The sequence below is a fragment of the Prionailurus viverrinus genome, chromosome B1 (assembly GCF_022837055.1).
Source record: "Prionailurus viverrinus isolate Anna chromosome B1, UM_Priviv_1.0, whole genome shotgun sequence".
NCBI lineage: Eukaryota > Metazoa > Chordata > Mammalia > Carnivora > Felidae > Prionailurus > Prionailurus viverrinus.
In genome coordinates this window covers 24,521,945-24,542,028 of record NC_062564.1, presented here as the reverse complement: position 1 = coordinate 24,542,028, position 20,084 = coordinate 24,521,945, and the positions used below count along the sequence as shown (strand labels likewise).

At 39.1% G+C, this 20,084-nt stretch overlaps 1 protein-coding gene across 1 annotated transcript in view; it reads right to left on the bottom strand.

Annotated features, from left to right (window-relative positions):
• Positions 1 to 649: 649 nt before the first annotated feature.
• The window catches only part of SGCZ (sarcoglycan zeta), a 654,868-nt gene continuing 635,433 nt past the window's right edge, over positions 650 to 20,084 (bottom strand). Inside the window, exons 7-8 of the mRNA XM_047856390.1 lie at positions 14,781 to 14,904; positions 650 to 844 (exon numbers count right to left, since the gene is read on the bottom strand). Of these exons, the coding sequence (XP_047712346.1) occupies positions 650 to 844; positions 14,781 to 14,904 (319 nt within the window). The remainder of the gene's footprint in view (positions 845 to 14,780; positions 14,905 to 20,084) is intronic.

Below are 20,084 nucleotides of genomic sequence, written 5' to 3'. Positions count from 1 at the left end.
CTAATGTACAAAATTCTAGACTTAGTAGACAAAGAGTAACAACACACTGAATCCAAAGAAACAAATAAAACTCAAGGTGGGGTTCTGTCTTGTTTTGTTTCGTTTTGTTAAAAATCATGTATCGAATTTAATTTTTAGTAAAGCAAGCATTATATAATGCTTCAAAATTTTAAAATTCGGGGATAAAAGTTTACATCCAAAAAGATGATTGGAAAATTGTGCTTTCAGACTGTCGAATTAGTTTTCTGACAGGGTCAACCATCTCATCTTGCCATTGGATACTGAGAATTTCATCTATGTAATGTGTATGTGTGCAGTTCATATCCAGGTCCTGCAAAAATCTAAAACTGTGTGCTTCACTTCACGTAGCAAAGGCACCTATGTTTTTCTCCCTTTTGAGCAAAAGTTATGATCCAGTTTTCCCGCGGAAGGTGATTTTTTTCCACTGTTCTGTCACCCACACTCTCTGCGTTGAGCAGTACAGTAAATCACAAGAGAAGGTGGCAGCGATCCCTGCTTGCATGGGAACAAGTTGCTCTGTGGACCATTCGAAGAAGCTCTGGACTGATCACAAGGGAAACCGAGCAGAACTGTGAAGCAGACGGACGGGAACAAAAGGCTATTCTGGTGTGAGGAGAAATCAGTCACTTCAGCTCCACAAGCAGATGCTGCTACTGGACTGACAAGTGGAACCTAGTCCCGCTGGAGAAAGGTAAAGTTTGCCATTGGGGCAGACACACAGTTCGTACACTGCCTGCCGAGAATTTGAGGAGCTGGGTGAAGACGATGAGAAAGAGCCGGTCGGTAGATTCCCCAGCCGGATTTTCTCTGCGTTCAAAAAGATCTAGGGGGAAATGAAAGTGCATTTCAATTCATTTTAGCATTCTACGTTCCTCGGAGCTTTACAACAGGGTCTAATAAGAAAGACCAAACAACAAACAATGCTATTGGTTTTAGCTGCCACGCTTTGTTGAACAAACAAATTACATTCCGAAGGCACAGCCCAAAAGCTCGGCAGCTCTCTGCTCCTTTGAGACGTGGTGCATTCTGACAGAAAGCCCTCGATCTGAAAAGCAATACTGCACAATCTGCTTAAGGGGCCAACCCACTTATTCAAACACCACAGAAAATTAATGAGTTTGACAGAGTCTCTCCCTTTCAACTTCTCAATCGTGCCTGGTCTAAAGAATATACAAAGAAATAAGGATGTGCATGGAGAGGGCGTTACTGAAAGGATGGACAGTTAATAATTAAAAAAAAAATTACTCTCTGGCCTGATGTTTCAAAAGTCATAAAATCGTGTTGACAGAGAGTCTGAGGGAAATATACCAAGTAGATAATTCACACTATTAACAACAATTATTAGATACAATCAGGTTTGAAATCTCCATGAAACGTACTACTTGTATGCCACACTTCCTTTGCTGTATTTTCTAAGTTGCAAAATTACTTCACTTATTCCAAACATGGACTTGCCACGTTGAGGGACAGTGATCACGTGGTTTTGACATGCAGGGGGAAAGTTTCGGAGAAAGAAAAGCTGAGTCATGAATTTGAATGAGCAAAGAAACCACTTTCTGGAGCTATTTCTTCATTCCATTGTTAGGTAGCTAATTACTGCCTACAGGCGTCTCTAAATTGACAGGAGAGTCTGAGATTACTCCATTTCCCACATATTTGCTCTCCTCCAAGTCCTATTTGTTTCTCACCGGAAATCCTAGGATAGCCCCCTAACTGGCCTGCCAGCTGCCATTCTTGTCCTCTTAGAGCCTATTTTACATCATCTTGCTTAGTGAACTTCTAAAAACTACAGACCAGGTCTTGTCCCCCCCCCCCCCCCCCCCCCCCCCCCCGCTCAAAATTCCCTGATGGCCTCCCACCACATTTATCATGAATATGGATTCCTCCCCAAGACTCAGGAGCCCTCCAAGATCTGGCCTCTCTCTGACACCATTTCCGGTCACTGTCTTTGCTCCAGCATTTGCATTTTCTCCAACATATCAAAAGAACTCTGGCCTCAGGTCTTGTTTACTCCCTATTTCCTCAGCCTGGAATACTTTTTTGCTCCAGATATTTACAAGTGGAGTTAGCTATTCACGGGCTGGTTAGAAAACGGGGGTAGGAGGGTGATTTCTACTTTTTGCCTTTTTTGGGTATTTATTACTATTTTTAAGTATGTATGTATTTAAGTTAAAGTTAATTAACAACTACTGTAGTATTAGTTTCAAGAGTCTAAATTGAGATTCATCACTTACATATAACACCCAGTGCTCATCCCAATAAGTCCCCTCCTTAACGCCCATCACCCATTTAGCCCATGCCCCCCACCTTCCCTCCAGCAACCCTCAGTTCTCTGCATTTAAGAGTCTCTTAGTTTTTATCTTATTTTTCTTATTTATCTTATCACTGTTTTTATCTTGTTTTTCCTTCCCTTCCCCTATGTTCATTTGTTTTGGTTCTTAAACCCCACCTATGAGTGAAATCATAATTTGTCTTTCTCTGACTGACTTGTTCTGCTTAGTTTTTATTATTTTTTGATAGCCAACTCCTTTATGTTTTATTAATTAAAGCATTGAAATGCAGGAATCTATCGCATGCTGCAAATAAGACAGAAAAAGAGTTCATATACCAGAGACATGTATATTATAGATTAGATGTGGTCAGATCTCCGCTAAAAGGTCACCTATAAAAGGGTTTTCTTAACCACTCCATGAAAATAACACTAATCCATTAATCTCTCTTTGACAGCTTTACTTTTCTCTATAGTACCAGTCCCTTCCTAACATTATATTAAGTGTGCATTCCTTCATTGTTTGCTTCTCTTACTTGCAAGGTCGATCTACAGCTGTCTTTGGTTCACAGCTGCAGAACAGTGCATAAAATTGTGCCACTGCTTGGTGCATGAAATCGTGTTCTTCCTTCGCCAGTAGGCATGTCTCTCCCCTCTAGGGTACAAGTGTCACCCTCCAGCAAAGCCCAGTGCATTCACTTCACCCTCCATAGGAAAGGTTCTCCTTATTGGTTCTCCCATAGATACATATTATATTTTATTTTGTTCCTTAGTTGATGTTATTTTACAGTCCTATTTATATCTGCCTTTATATACTAAATTATATCCTCCTTGAAGATAGAATCATACCTGAAATTTTTTATAACTTCACAGTGTTTGACTCTGCAACATACAGTTTCCACATAATATACAAATGGTGGTGGAATAAATGAGTAGATCGGAAAGCATAGGGATGATTGAATTCACCAACAATATTCGAGTTAAAGTGTCATTAAAACTTTCATTTGTAGGTGTCAAATATTGAAATTTATCACCCCATAATTACTTCTTTAAGGGTTACATAATTACTGCTGTGCTCCCGTTCTCATTTCTTTAAGGAGACCTTTTTTTTGCCTGATAGGAAAGTTAAAAGCTCACAAATCTAAGAAGGAAAAGATATATTTTGGGGTAGAGAGGCTGGGCCTCCTTTCTCCTGGCTCTGTGTCCCCTTGTTGAGAGACATGAGCGACTGTACCACCAACTATTGACATAGTCTGGGCTCTTTAGCTCGCTTCTCCCCAGGTACCGAGGGATGACTTCTCTACTGGATGGGTTTAAGAGAGGAACTGGGCTCGCACTTTCCTCACTTCGTTTTAGAAGCTAGCATGCTCTCAGAAAGCGGAAATCTCAGCTTTGCCAGAAACATGTTACCAGGCGAGCTCTGGGACAGCCGGGTTTAGGTCTGCATGTTTGCAGAGGAGTTGGCTCTGAGGAAACACCAGGAGCTGGTATTTCGTCCAGAGAACCACGGACAAATAAATAAGACGATGGAGGGTGGAAATGGAAAGCTAACGAACGTGGGCTGAAGAGGCTCCTGTGGGATGGGTCTGTGGGCTCCTGTGGGATGGGACCGGAAGATACTGTGAGTGGTTCATTTATTAGTAAGCACAGAAATCCACGTGGCTGGTTAGCCCTGGCAGTTTGGCGCAGCTTTGCTGACACAGTTTCTACAGCTATGGAACTGGTCATCCCCCTGCCCCTGCCTGCAGCCTGAGGGAACAGCTGTGGAGAGTGGCGGTTTCTGTACAGGCAGGGTGTGCAGGTGGCAGCTGTGGACACAACCACAGCTGTGGAGGGCTCAACCATTTGGCCTGATGTGAGCAGAGAAGCAACACCCGCCCCCCCCCCCCACCCCCACCATGTTCTCCAATCTCTACTCTTGACAGCTTGTCCTCAGAGGACAACACTTAATTCCGTGAACTTCTGAGATTCAGACTGTACCCTCACCCGTTTAGGGGACGTATATTTTATTAATAACTTTAAATGCGTGGGGCTTTTGGAAATGATATTGTCTTGGCTTGAGATAGAAAAAAATAAATCGGGAGGTAAAAAGAGGTGTTTCACGTCGGCCCTTTCCAGCCCAGCTCTGCCAGGTTTCCGCAGCATGTTTGTGAGACTATCAGGGACCTCGGGAACAAGTCCCTGCGCACCTGGAAAACTCCTTGCTGCCTGCTGGCCACCATGAGTTTTCTTTAAAAAAAAAAAATTTTTTTTTTAACGTTTATTTTTGAGTCAGAGAGAGACAGAGCATGAACAGGGGAGGAGCAGAGAGAGAGGGAGACCCAGAAACCGAAGCAGGCTCCAAGCCCCGAGCGGTCAGCACAGAGCCCGACGCGGGGCTTGAACTCACAGACCGTGAGATCACGACCTGAGCCGAAGTTGGACGCTTAACCCACCAAGCCACCCAGGCGCCCCGAGTTTTCTTGCCGAGCAAAGCACCAGCTAAGAGGCAAGCGAGTCCGGGGCAAACCAGCTTGCGCCAAGACGGAGCCCAGTAGTGAACTTTCACCGACTTTCTCCCCTCATTATGATACTAAAAATCATGCCCAGGGGTGGAGATTTAACGTGTTAATTAAACGCGAGCAACACTTGAAGAAGCAGGACCCTTAAGCGCACAGGTGCTTCCACTCCACCCTCTTCCCACCTGCTTCTTTAAAATATTCTCCCTGACCTCTCCTCGGAGAGTCAGCCTGGCCATTGCTTCGTTTGTGCCGCCTCCCTGGTGCTCCAGCCTCAGGAGCATGTGCTTTTTCATCTCGGGCCCGGCCCAATTTCCACCATTGCTGGACCCAAGGACGCGAGTCCATCTGTGGACCAGGAAGGGGCCCTAAGATGAGACGAGATCCAGTAGAACTAGGGACGCTAGACCCGGACCAACGCCCACAACTGAAGGGCCGCCAGGCCTCTCTGTTCCGAGTCACGGGGACTGGTGAGTCTCCAGTCTCCCCTTTTCCTCACTGCCCTTCAGGCAATGCTCTGGCCCCATCCCTTCACTCCCATCAGGATTTTCTTTTCTATCTTCTCTTAGCAGTTTTGTTTGCTCCCTTGTTTTCCTTCAACAGAAGGACGTAATCTCAGTGACCGGACTGCACCAGGGCTCCGCTCCTCGCAAGTGGCAGGGACCTGTCCCAGGCCCTGCAGGTGCAGCCGGCCTGGGCCTTCAGAAGGTAGTTGACGCCACCCACAGACTTGGAGCATTTGAAGCCTCCCACCGGAGCAGGAGCCCCCTGGTTCTTATCTTTGCTACCAGTACCTTTGGAAAAAGGGACTCCCATTTAGGTCCCTTTGAGCGGTGATTTTGGGAGATTCCCTCCAGGACCGATCAACCCGGTAAGGGGCTAGAGTTCCTGGGCTAGAGTTAGAGTCCGCTTTTGGGCTTCCTTTTCTTTTTCCTTCTCTTTGTCTTTTTTTTTTTTTTTAACCACCTTTTCTCCCCTCTGGGAGGTCCCTGATTTGTAACTTTGTTGGAAAACCTATTTACTTTTGGGGTTGCCTGGATGGCCCAGTGGTTTAAGCATCAGACTCTTGATTTCAGCTCATGATGTCACTGTTCGGGAGCTTGAGGCCTACATCTGGCTCTGTGCTGACAGTGCAGAGCCTGCTTGGGGCTCTCTCTCTTTCTCTCAAAATAAATAAACTTTTAAAAACCCGTTTACTTTTGGTATCTGTGTACTCAACTGTGGACTTAAATCTGCCTCATTTAAAATTTAAAATGGACTATTCCAAACATGAAGAGTAAACCCCCCTCTCAGTCCCCACGAGACTAAAGCTATGCAGTCTTGCCCATACGCGGAACTCAAAAGCCTACAACTGCCTGAAAAGTCCTCTCATGATTCGTAGTTGAACCCCCCTTCCCTGGAAGCCTTCTCTTCTTTGAAGACCGTATCCCCAGCAGCTATCCTAACTTGACCGGAATAAAGCTTTTTTTTTTTTTTTTCCTTTCTCTTTAAAATTTTGTTAGACTTTGTTCATTTTGCGCCGACCTTTCCTGGCATAGGGGACAGGAGGTTGGAGCAGCTCGGCTGAGAACCCCCGGGGGATTCCTCTGGAACTGGCAATGGGGGACCAGCACCCACTCTCTGTGCCCCTCTGACGTCTCAGCACCTCACAGGTATGTCGGCAAAGAGACCTGATAGCCAGACCCCCTCAATTTAAGCTGATGGTCCTGCTTTTATTTGAGCTGTTGACGGTTACCGCTCGTGCTCTCCAGGTGGAAAAAAAACTTAAGGATCACGTTGAGTCTCAAATAGGGCTCTTCTGACCTGTCTAAATTAGTTTTCTTGCACACAGAATTAGAAAAAGCTGGCTATACGACTAAACAACCAAAACCTAGGAAGCTGTTTGGTTCAATCAGGGAAGCCTCCCACCTTGGGGGAGGAACCAGGTATTCTAGGCTTCATTTGATTTATTTGTTGCTGCGGTTTTTGGTATCTTTGCACAAAGTCAGCTGTGTTCTAAATGGAAAATAAAATGTAACTAATGAATGGATCCATAAATTATAATGCTATCTTACAGTTAGGTTTGTTTTAATAAAAACAGGATATTTAGAAATCGGGTTTGTCATGTCTTCTCCACAAATAGTGAAACAGGCTAGATTTTGTTTGCATCTTGTTTGTGTATATGTGTCCATATGTGTTATAAATACGAGATATTTTTTCTATCTCCAGATGGAATCGCTAAAATTAATTTGTAAAGGAGCTCTATGTAATTGGTTTAAAGGCAAGCACTTGTAAAAACTGGGCATTCTAAAAACCACTCAGATAAAAACTAACCCGTATGTTTTTTAAGTTCACTAGATCTGGGATGAACTTCCTTACATGCAGGCCTATACATTACTCCATAATACAGATGCCTTACGGGAAGGGCCCTACTTGATGCTCCAGAGAAGTAAGGAGGAACAAAAATCTAAGACACCTGACCCCCTTCCCAATAATCAGAATACTGAGGAAAAGGAGGAGGGAGATGGGGAGCGACAAGAAATCCTAACTCCACCTCCCCGAGTACGAGCACCAGAACTGATGTCCGACCCACTACCTGCTCCTGACCACCCCCCAGGGGGCCAAAGGGCAACCAGAGAAAAAACATGTTTGGCAGAAGGGAGAGACCAGAGACAGAGATGGAGAAATGATTGTCCAAACTTTAAAATCTGCCTCTGGCCTTGCCGGGGGCTCCCTGCCATCTCTTCCTCCCCTTCCTCTTGTCCCCTCACCACCACTGGGGCCACTCAGGCTGCTGGCTCCTCCTCCTGTACCATCCCTGGGGCGTCCAGCACCATCCGCGGCCCAAGAGCCCCCCTAGACTTAAAGCGCTCACTTTCAATTTCCCCACAAGAGCACCAAGTAAAATGGACAGTGGGGAGCAAACAGATTGGCTGTTTAGTGGACACAGGTGCGACATCCTTGGTATTCAAGCTAATTCAAGGCTGTTGGTTTAATTAAAAACATGTCTTTCGGAGTTATCAACATCGAGCTTTCATTGTACCTGAGTTTATTACATTCATGTTGTATCTGTTACAATTTGTCAGCAAAAATGACTTAAAATAATGTTAGGTTCTTTCTGTCTCCTGAGGTTTTCATGGGTAATTGTTAAGAATAAGTAAATTAAATAAAAAGGTCTATAGCTTTCAAAATCTTTGGTAACCTAAAACTTTAAAGCTTTGCTAGGTTAAGTGATACATTGGGTTAAGTTCATTGGGAATCTGAATCTTTTCAAAATAAGATAAAATACTAACACGTTAATTGCTAAACAGATTCATCTGCTTTTGGCTTTTTACAAAAAAACTAAAGATAAATTTGAATCTGTTGGTAAACATGTTTTATGCTATATTAAATGATTGTACCATAAAAAAGTTCATGTTTTTAAAAATTATGAAATGTATTTGTATATTTCCAAAAAATTTGTAAATTGCCAAAAGTAAAGAAAATACTGTTGTAACAGACCGTTCATACCTGGTTACTACCTAGTTTTTACTAGAAATTGAGGTTTCTAAGACTTAAAATTCTGATAAATGTAGTTGAGACTGCTGGAAATGAGAAGGAAAACAACACTGAATTAAAAAAAAAAGGAACTATGTTTAAAGAGGCGTAAAGAATGAAGAAAATATTTTTGTTGCAGGAAGAAAGTAATTTTGTCCTAAGATGAGACTGTTTAGAGAGAGAAGGCTTAGGACAAAATCTGAATGAAAAAGAAAGCTGCGGAAGGTTTGTGGAGAGAATCTTTGGAAAAGAATGTCAGGTGGTCAGGACTAAGATTAGAATAGATGAGTTTTAAAAGTACACTGGTATAAAAATAAAATTTGGCTTTTCTATTAAAGAGACAAGGTTTTCTTGCATTGTTGGTCTGCTCTTAATAAGAACTTATAAACAAAGTTTTTTTTTTATCTGTCCAGAAAAATAAGATTTCATATTTGTTTTTGTTAGGTCTTTGATTACTTAAGTAAATGAAATCTTTCAATATTAAAGGAGCTAAATTTTGCTAACAATTGTATAATCCTATGTATTTGTCTTTGGAATATTAAGATTTATAGTAATCTCTGATCCTATTTAGGCATGTGCTTGTTTATACGGTTTGTTAAGTTATAAGGGAGGCATTATTAAACAAATGATAATAAACTTTCTTAGGTTATACTCTATGGGTCAATGTTCTAGAAATTATATGAATTACATGAGTTCAACTTTATGAATTAAGTTATTTACAAATAACTATTCCAGAAATCATATGAAATCCCTAAAGCTTTAATATGTCCTGGTATAAGGTTGTCACTTGACATTTTCATTGTTAAAATGTATGTTACAGAAATACCTGGATTTCCTTGTCAACTACACTATAATGAACTCTCATCAGATCTTTAACCATGTCCATTTTTGAGTCTTGTCATTTACAGTCATTGTTCTGATGCTCTTGCAAATGTTTTCAACCTCAAAGAGGTTCATGAAAAGAACTTTTGAAAATACAGGTTTTTGACACCCTTAATATCATGAAACTAAACTAGGTAAGAATTTTTGGACTTGCTGGGAAAACTGTATTTAAATAGAACAAAAATTAGTAATGTGGGGCTGAATACATAGTTTTTAAAAAATTTTTTTATGTTTATTTATTTCTGAGACAGAGAGAGACAGAGCATGAGTGGGGGAAGGACAGAGAGAGAGGGAGACACAGAATCAGAAGCAGGCTCTGAGCTGTCAGCACAGAGCCCGATGCGGGGCTCGAACTCACAAACTGTGAGATCATGACCTGAGCCGAAGTCGGTCGCTCAACTGACTGAGCCACCCAGGCACCCCCTGAATACATAGTATTTATAACTTTTTAAAAAAATGCTGCTGGTTCACTAACATTTTTTCTTTCAGACTGCAGGAAACATGTTCTCCTATGATGTCTATGTCTTACAGAAATTTGATAAAACATTCCTTTGCAAATAAGTTAAGACCTTTCACTTTTCTCCCTACCTGAATCCTTTAAAATTCAGAAACTCTCAGTGAGTATTCTTTCTTTCGTGGCAATTATAATTGTTTACATAAGTTCAATAAGAATTCATTCTTGTAACAGTACACCCTTAGAAACACTGACTATATCACCAAGACTTTGGGATGTCATAGTTGAGAAAGGTATGGATAAAGTGATATGACTAGACAACTTTAAGGAACTAAAGTTGACTTTATGGAACCAAAAGAGGCCCTTGGAACTGTTGGCCTGGTACCTTGCTTACAGAGTTTCCAGCAGCCTTACGGGGTGAGTAAAGTCACTTCTTGGCAGGTGCAGACTCCTAAGGATATGTTGGGGACCTCAAGAAGAATTCACCCAAATGTACAGGTAGTTCAGGCAATTCTAATGGCAAGTATCTGGCTTGACTTCTGGCCTGGAGAGGCTATTAAAAGTTCAAACTAAAATCCCTTACAGGGGCATCTGGGTAGCTCAGGCAGTTAAGTGTCCAACTTCGGCTCTGTACTATCGGAGCTTGGGATTCTCTCTCCCCCTCTGTCTCTACCCCTTGCCCACTTGCTCTCCCTCTCTCTCAAAAATAAATTAAAAATAAAAACTTAAAAAAACTTTAAAAAATAAAAATAAGTAAAATAAAAAGTAAAAAGTAAAATTCCTTACAAAAGTTCCAGCAAAGTAGATTTAAGAGAACTTATGTGGTCAATCACTATTCTTGCTGTACTTACACAAATAATTAGACCAAGTTTGTTAAAACTAGACTTGTTTTTACAAACAAATTGGTTTTAGTTTGGTTATGTTTGATGAATAGGAGGATGATTTTAGAGGGCAAAGTATGTTTCAATAACGTACCTTTTGTGGATGTTAAATTCTAGTTCTGATCAATTATCTTTAAAGTGTTTATTGTTTGCCTAGAAGACTGGTCTGGATCCTGAATTCTTCTGGTTTCCTCAAACATCTGACTATGCCTCTTCAAACTATGGCTTCCAATCTTCTTGCATTTTCTTGTCTTGGAATCACTAAGAAGTAAAACTGTTCCTTTTCCTGAAGCCTTGCACACTAAAGCTAGACAACTTGAGGTACATCTCAGAGAAATGGCCACAGTAGCTCCTGTGTAGACACTTTTCATGCCTGTTGCTCTCTGGGCCCCTCAAAAAGATCACCAGAGAATGTGAACTACAAACCAGAAAAAATGCATCAGACTGTTGCTGCCTGTGCCCACTCCATCTGACGGTGCTTCGAGCTTGACATCCAGAAATCTTCTCACCGGAGTAGTCAGGATTCAGAAACTGGGTTTATAATTTGCTCCATCCATCAACTTGTGTTTTTCTTTTATTGTCACAGAAATGCCTCTTATTAATTACCTACTTGCTGGTTGAACAAGGTGGAGTCTATGCCATTATTAACAAAACCTATTGTGCCTATGTAATTAACACAGGAAAAATTGAAGTAAATACATAAAGGGTTTATGAGCAGGCATCCTGCCTGCGTCGGCACAATTTAGGGACAGATCTTAACTATATCTGGTCAACAATCAAAAATGCCCTCCCCAGTCTCTCTTTTGTTTCTGGGTGTTTGTTTGTTTGTTGTTTGTTTATGTTTACGTCTCCTGAGACTGTTGGTGGCTATCCTCCTGCTACTTATTTTTGGTGTCTGTTTGACCTGTTAGTAAAATCTGTGTCCTCCAAGGTCCAACAATTCCAAGTCAAGCTAATGGTAACACAAGGATTCCACCCTGTACCTCTATAGGAAGATTCAAATCCTGTAAGTCAGTAGAACAGTCCATGAGAGATTTTTCCCATCCAGGTTAGGACAGGGACAATGGCCTCATGCAACAGGAAGCAGTTTCAGAAAATGAGACCTTTTATCCTTTCTCCTTCAGAATAAGAAGGATGAAATCCCTCAGGGACCTTGGGAACAAGCCCCTGTGTATCTGAAAAACTCCTTGCCGCCTGCTGACTGAGATCACGTTTCTCATAGAACTCCCTACTGGCTGTTATCACTTCTCCAGAGCAAAGTACCAGTTGAGGAGCAAACCCAGTCCAGTCTGCAAACCAGTCTGCACCATCGTGGACCCCAGTGCTGAACTTACACTGACGTTCCCCCTCATTATAGTACTAAAAATCATACCCAGGGGCGGAGATTTAACATGTCAATTAAACAAGCGATGCATGAAGAAGCATGATCTTTAAGTGCACAGGTGCTAATAAATCCCCGCCTCTAGATGCTTACATGGCACCCCTTTTCCCACCTAAGTTTCTTCAAAATATTCTCCCTGACCTCTCCTCAGGGAGTCAGCCTGAGGATTCCTTCCTTTGTGCCGCCTCCCTGACTCTCCAGCATTAGCCCCAATAAAGCCTTGCCTGTGCTTTTACATTTGGAGTCCAGCCTCATTTCTGTCCTTGCTGGGTCCAAGGACTCGAGTCGCGTAACAGGCTTGCTCATATCTCTTTTCTGCGAAGGCAGTTACTGTGATACTGTTCACCCTCCATATTCTAAAATTGATATTTCTATTATATATTGACCATGTAAACCATATAATCCATTTGTTCTAAAACTCTCCGTGGTACTCAGGATCACATGCCTGAGGTTTTATATCACCATCCACTGTCTTTTCTGCACCAAGAACTCATTTATCCCTTTCTTACCCATTGAAATCAGGCCTACCAGTGTTATAGAAAATCTAAATTTGCAAAATAATTTTTTCTCCTTCCCCAGTGACCTTGTAATATGTCGTATTATTGCATTGAATGTGGTTTTTTTTGGCTTGCACTGTTTTAATACTGTCAAAGTTCCCCCTATATTATGATTCAGATCGTCCTCAGAAGTGAATTTGAAATTCCTTGCAATATTATGTCTGAAACGCCTAAATCTTCATCAGTGCAGAATTTTGTGTGCAATTTCATTCTTAAGCATTTTGTCTGTTACTTTGTTACCTCAATGCCATGTTTGTCTTGATCTTAACGACTTCAAAAACAGTCTAAGGGAGGGACTTTATATCTATCTCTTTTGTTTAGTAAATGATCAATCTGCCTTTCTGTGCATAGTTAGTGAAACAAAGAGAAAGTTTTAGATAACTTCACACTTTTTCCTAGGAAAATTAGATATAATTTTATTCTACTATAAAGTGCTGTGCTTTCTTGTGTCTTTATATTATTAATATAAAAAATGACAACGGCTGAAAATCTCTGGCTATGATTTATTTATGGCCTAATATTCAATTCACAATTAAATGGTAACCTGTAATTGAATCCAAGGATTCATTCTGCTGATACACTGAATTAAAGAACATAAGTAGGTGCTGAGTAAATAGGAACAGAACAGAGATTAATAACAACCAATATTTATTATGGTGTGATTCATTATGAATAATTTGAATGCAATAATTATCATGATAAAAGCAACTCTTCAAAAAGGATGCAAGATATTTAAGAAAGATTTCTATCTTGTTGTGGTAGACCAAGTATTGTATTCTGTAACTGTAGTAGAAAGAAATCTTGAAAGGTAATATGGATATACTACTCTTAAGATATTAGGAAGGCTATTTCTAGATCATTTAAGTTGTAATATCTGCTAAGATGCTAATATGGTCCTGCCAGTAAGTTTGTTTATAGAAAAGTAACACAATTTATAAGGAACATTTATCGTGAATCAACAACTGAGATAATGGCTTAACCAAAGGAACATCCTCCTTTGATTCTATTCATTTGTGCCTTCATCTTTACATCTGAAGACGTATAAAATGCTTTAGAGCATCTTTCTCAAATTATTCTTCCATTCTTTTTCTTCTCAACTTGATCTTTATAAACTTATAATAAAATTAACACAAGAAGGAAGAAAATACTTTGGGACTTAATTGGTAGAAACAGTAAAAAGAACTGATTTAGACTTTCAAGGCCTTTGAGAGTCGTAGTAAAAATATACACAATAGGTTGTGTGTGTAAGGATTTGAAATAATTAAAATAGAATTAAAAGCAAGCAAACAAAACAGCAGCTACCAAAATGTCCAGGCAGATTTGAAAAAATAACAAATGAGAACCCTAAAAGGGAACAGCATGATTATTAAAATGAAAAGCTCAGTGGAGGGATTAAATAAGAAATTAGATACTGAAAAGAAACCTGAGCATGTATTGCTGAAAGAATAAGCAGAGTGAGGAACAGGGAGACAGAGGAATAGAAACTCGGAAGGAGAGGCTAAGAGATGTGGAGGGTAAGGGAATGGAAACACAGTATTTCTTCAGAGTTCCAGAAAAGAGCCATGGAGCGGTAATGGGGAGTGGTAATACCTGAAGACCGAATGCTGAGGAATTTCCAGAAGTGACAAAAATGTAATTCTGCTGATACAATAATCACAATGTACATAGCAAATAAGGTACATGAAATGAACGTGTGCCTCTGGCACTCCAGTGAAAGCTGGCAGAAGGAAGATGAACGGTTCTTCATCACTTCAGTGAGGGGAGGAAGTGAGTGATCTTTAATGGAATGAGAACAGATTTAAAGGAGATTCTTGGAGGAAATAAAGTAACATGGGAGAAAAATATTGCCATGTATCTACCTCCTTATCTAGGGAATGACAATCTGGCTAAGTAGTAAAATAACTTGTTTCATTTTTCTTTTAGAAGACACATAGGAACCATTTCTACAGAAATAAACATCCCAAGTAATTCCTGGAAGAACTTTCTGGAAGACCAAAAGAGGGGAAAAAAAAAAAAGAAAAAGAAAAGCCTGCCTTTATTCTTGATATGATCTTGAAATTATGTTTATCTGTCAATTCTGAAACTACAGGAAGTTAGATGCCCCACTTATAATTGACTCATGAATGGAAGTCGTTCCCTAGAAAATAAGTGGGGCTTTGTTTTAAGAAAATAACAGAAGGTTTACCAAATTTCATATTCAAGAAGTACTATATTTTCATAATTTAAGCTGTTTTACGAAGCAGTTCATCATATGTCACCTGGAGGAATATGCATCTAATTTGAGGAGCAGTCACGGGCCTCTTTGCCCCCTGGGAACTCACCTCCCCCTCTGTAGATTGCAGATGGAGCTCCTTCCTGCAGGTGGCCTTGAAGTCTCCCGCAGCAGCGCTGACCTGGACCCCTCGAGGAGCCTCCATGATCAAGGACCTGGTGGGTGATTCAAGCCTAAGGGTAAAACAAAAGACTCCTTCATAGTAAAAAAAAAAAAAAAAACAATTATGATGGACTAAAAGATAACATTAGTGACTAAAACAAACAAACAGGTAGGCATAAATAAAAATCTTTGCCATTTCAAAAAAAAAACAAAAGGCAAAACGAGTTTTAGAATCCTTTTTTATTGCCTTATCTATTTTTTGGTTCTTTATGAAACTTCATTTGTTCACATCAATTATTTACTCTCATTTGTTTAATGATTTAATAACAGTTTCTTATGTTGTTTCCTTTCACAACGCACATGAAAAGTAGGTCGTGATAAGTTTACTTGCTTAAATCTTTTATATATTTTCAAAATTAATGATGGAGTTTTAATAAATTTCTACCAACTTAGCATGTAGCTATCAAGAGTCTCACAAAGACGAGAGAGCTTTAATGAAAATTGTTAATATTGTGAACTTTCAAGAATTCCACAGTCAAAATTCTGTAAGCCTGAAAAGTTTCAAAGTACGCATTACACGTTTAGAAATTAATTAAAATGAAGAAATGGGACATTTCCTACATCCACTGACCTCTACTGGCCCAGGAAAATGTCCACAGAATGAATGACATTATCCTGACAGAGAACAAGTAAATGAGCGGTGATCCACCTCTCATTTAATGAAATATGAATAAAGATCGCATACATTTTGAGGGAAGAAAACCCCAATGTTTATTTATATATTTATTTGAGAGAGAGAGAGGGAGAGAGAGAGTGTGCAAGCCGGGGAAAGGAGCAGAAGGAGAGAGAGAATCTCAAGCAGGCTCAATGCTTAGTACGGAGCCTGACACAGGGCTCGATCCCACAACCCTGGGATCATGATCTGAGCTGAAATCAACAGTTCACCCTCAACCGAGACACCCAGGTGGCCCCAAAACCAACTGTTTTAGCTTGTTGTGCCTGAAAAGAAAGATAGTTGGGAGGCAGTTTCAAATTATCTCCAAATATAAAACTAGAGACAAGAGCAAAAGAAGGCAGAACATGGAAGCTAGAATACAGTGGTAAAAAGCGCTAGTGTGATAAGATAAAGGGCCCCTGATACGGATAAACATTCTGTTTATGGGGGAGCAACTCTGTGTGTTCCCCTTGACCACACAACTTTAGGACAAGAGTCCCCTCAGGTTCACATTCACCATCATCCAAAGCAACTGGTTTCCTCTGAGGCAACAGATCCAAAGCTGTTTTGCAGGGAGAACCACATCAAATAGATCTCTGAAGATAAGCTCTCTTTCAGTAGTGAAGTTGAACTTAGACTCGAAAATGTTATTGAAGGAGTAGAGCCAGCATTTAGAAGAAGTGATTTTGACATTTTCAATGTTTTTCACTCACCTAAGCAACTCTGAAACTTTCATCTCTGTGGGCCTCTTGGGCATATTTATAAAACCCCTGGAGGGGTTAGGTTATATATATACATAACCTATATATATATATATCTCCCTATATGTTACATATATATGTATGTGTATATATGAATATATATATATATCCCTATATGTTACATATATATATATATAACCCTATCTACTTATCTTCTACTTGAAACATTGTTATATATATATATATATATATATATATATATTAATAGATGTATTTTTTTGAAAAACAAGTCACATATTTTTACAGAGCATTTGAAAACCTGAAAATAAAATAATCATCCATAATTTTTTTCACTCATAATACCCATACTTTGCATATTCAATCTACATTTCTGTTAAAATGTGTATTTTATCATTGATTTCCCCTAATAAACCCCCAAATAGAGACCATCTTGAGCAGTATATCTGTGACCACTACTATTTTCATCGGTTAATTATCCGCAACATTAAATGTAATTATATATGTTTGGATTGATGAACCATTCAAATAGAAGTCAGATAGGCACTTAATTAAAATGAGTTAATATGCATAATATTCATATTAATATTCTAAAATTATGACTCTGACTTTCAAGAAAACACAACTCAGTGAACTGAGTGGAAGGAAAAGCACACTTACTTCATCAAATAATTGATGTGGTTTAGTTTGTTTCCAAGGATAAAGGGTTGAGGTTCTTGTTCATATATTTGATAGTATGATATCTATGACATCCATATTAAATGTATACATGTTTTTGAGTCATATTTCCATCATGTTTACATTTGGGACTAGAACATTAAAATGTATTATGTCTTTCTGGGCTTCTGAGCCTTTCCATTCTCATCTTTATTAATTATTTAACAAAATTTTTTGTTATATTCATTTTCATTTTCGACCTCAGGTATCCAATGCCAGCGTAGCCATTAAGCAGAGTGCTTTGCTAACACTTAGAGCATCTCTCTTCAAAGAGGTGGTAAAGACTGAGAGATGCGTTTGGGAAAACTAACTAGCAGTAACCAGACCCAGTTTCAACATCTCTAAATTGAAAGTTATAAAGTTCTCACAGGACAATAAGAAATGTCTTAGGAGGATTAATGGAGAGAAAGATGGGGTAGGGTAGTATTTTGAGATACTGATGGCATTTCCTTCCCTGTCACGTCTCCTTAGAGTTCTGCCACTCACTAAACAGTATCTTTTGCCACAAACAGTGGAAGATGGATCAGAGAAGCTGACAAAGACCTTTTGAGTTTCCTAATCTTACGGACACTTTGAGTTGGAGAAAAACCTAGCCATTTAGTATGTTGAAAATGATTCAGCCCATGAACAAACACATCAAAAGAAAACCAAAGTCAGTGAGAGCTTGCTGTGTATTTCTACCTGTTGAAGAACTGTCTTCTTGATTCATGGAGTAAAGAAGATTTGGATGGGAAATCAACAGAATTGATTTCAAATTGTTCTCTGTGTTCCTCTACTTGAGGCCAAGTTCTACATCGTAAGGCCTTTATTCTTCAGATGCTAGAGCTCTGAGGAAAGTAGGGATATCTCAGGACTCAGACGACTGAGGACAAGAGACCAAAGATTCTCAAAGGACAGAGGGGCAGTGACCTGTGGTGGAGGAATACTAAGTGAAGAGAAGAATGAGAAGCTCTTGGCAAATGCTACTTTGGGTCATGAAGCTACCAATGGTCAAACGTCGCCCCCAAATCTTTGACATGGTGGAAGCTCCTTGGTATCCTTATACAACCCCAAGGAAAAAGAAGAGAACTGAACAGACTGGGGCTGAGTTTCTAATAACAGTGCAATGGAGACAAAACATGTAAATAAAGTTTTACAAGAATATTTTCATTTCTTGATATAAACTCAATAAATACATAAAAAACATTCAAAAGGTGGTAGCAATTTTATAGTACTGATAAATCCTTCAAGTTATGAAGTGAAGAAGACTTTGAATTAAACAGGCTTCAACTGTATTTTTTGTTAATCTTGATAAAACTAAGTGTGGTAATCATTAAGATATAATACAAATTTTATTTCCACAACCATATGGTCAATTAATCTTTGACAAGGCAGGAAAGACTATACAATGGGAAAAAGACTGTCTCTTCAACAAATGGTGTTGGGAAAACTGAACAGCAACATGCCAAAAAATGAAACTGGACCACTTTCTTACACCATATACAAAAATAAATTCAAAATGGATTAAAGATCTAAATGTGAGACCTAAAACTATAAATATACTAGAAAAGAATTCAGGCAATAACCTTTTTGGCATTGGCTATAGCAACTTTTTTTCTAGCTATGTTCCCTGAGGCCAGAAAAATAAAAGCAAAAATAAATTATTGGGACTTCATCAAAATAAAAAGTTTCTGCACAGAGAAGGAAACAATCAACAAAACTAAAAGGCAACTTACAAAATGGGAGAAGATATTTGCAAATGACATATTTGATAAAGGATTAGTATCCAAAATATATTTAAAAAACAAAATTCAACACCTGAAAAACAAATAATCCAATTAAAAATGAGCAGAGGACATGAACACACATTTCTCCAAAAAAGACATCCAGATGGCCAACAGACACATGAAAAGATATTCATCATCACTTATCATCAGGGAAATGCAAATCAATGGGCTATTACCTCACACCTGTCAAGTGGCTAAAATCAACATCACAAGAAAACAACAGGTGTTGGCAAGGATGTGGAGAAAAAGGAACAGTCTTGCACTGTTGGTGGGAACGCAAACTGGTGCAGCCACTGTGGAAAACAGTATGGAGTTTCCTCAAAATTTAAAAATAGAACTACCGTATCCAGTAATCACACTCCTGGGTATTTACCCAAAGAATAGAAAAATACTAACTCAAAGGGATACATGCACCCCTATGCTTATATCAGCCTTATTTACAACAAGCAAATGATGGAAACTTCCCATTATATACATGTGTATGTGCATATAATGGAATATTATTTAGCCATAAACAAGAATGAAATGTCTTGCCATTGCAATGACATGGATGGAGCCAGAGTGTATTATGCTGAGTGAAATAAGTCAGAGAAAAACAAATACCACATGATTTCACTCATATATGGAATTTAAGAAACAAAACAAATGAGTAAAGGGAGAAAAGAGAGAGAGAAATCAATAAACAGACTCTTAATTATAGAAAACAAACTTATAGTTACCAGAAGGCAGGGGAGCTGGAGATAGGTTAAATAGGTGATGGGATTAAGGACTGCACTTGTCATGATGAGCCCAGGGTGGTGTATCGAACTGTTGAATCACTATCGTACATCTGAAACTAATATAACACTAATATAATTCCAGTTAGTGTGTTAAGTAACCGGAATTAAAAGAAAATTTAAAAGGTGAAAAAAAGAAATAATATAAATTTTATTATTAATAATACTGTCTGGTTTAAATAATAGCCAATGCAGATGAGTAATATACACTAGGAACTTAAATTACTCATAGAGAGTGCTCAGTTAAAGAGTATGTAACAAAACTATTAGACTATTTGGAGGATTTAATAATTCTCTTTTCACAAGTGGCAGTATAGTAGTTCTTATGAATATGAAAATTAAAGTAAGCTTGCAAACTATGTTTTACAAGCTTGCCTATCTAGCATAATAAACTAATTTTCTGTGGGCAAAAAATCATAACATATATGGAGTCCTAAAAACTGACACTATTGTGGATAGCATAAATCATTGTGAACATTTACAGATACATATATCTGAATCATCCACTGGCAATTACATCTACAGTTACACTTACATATATGCACATATATTACCTCC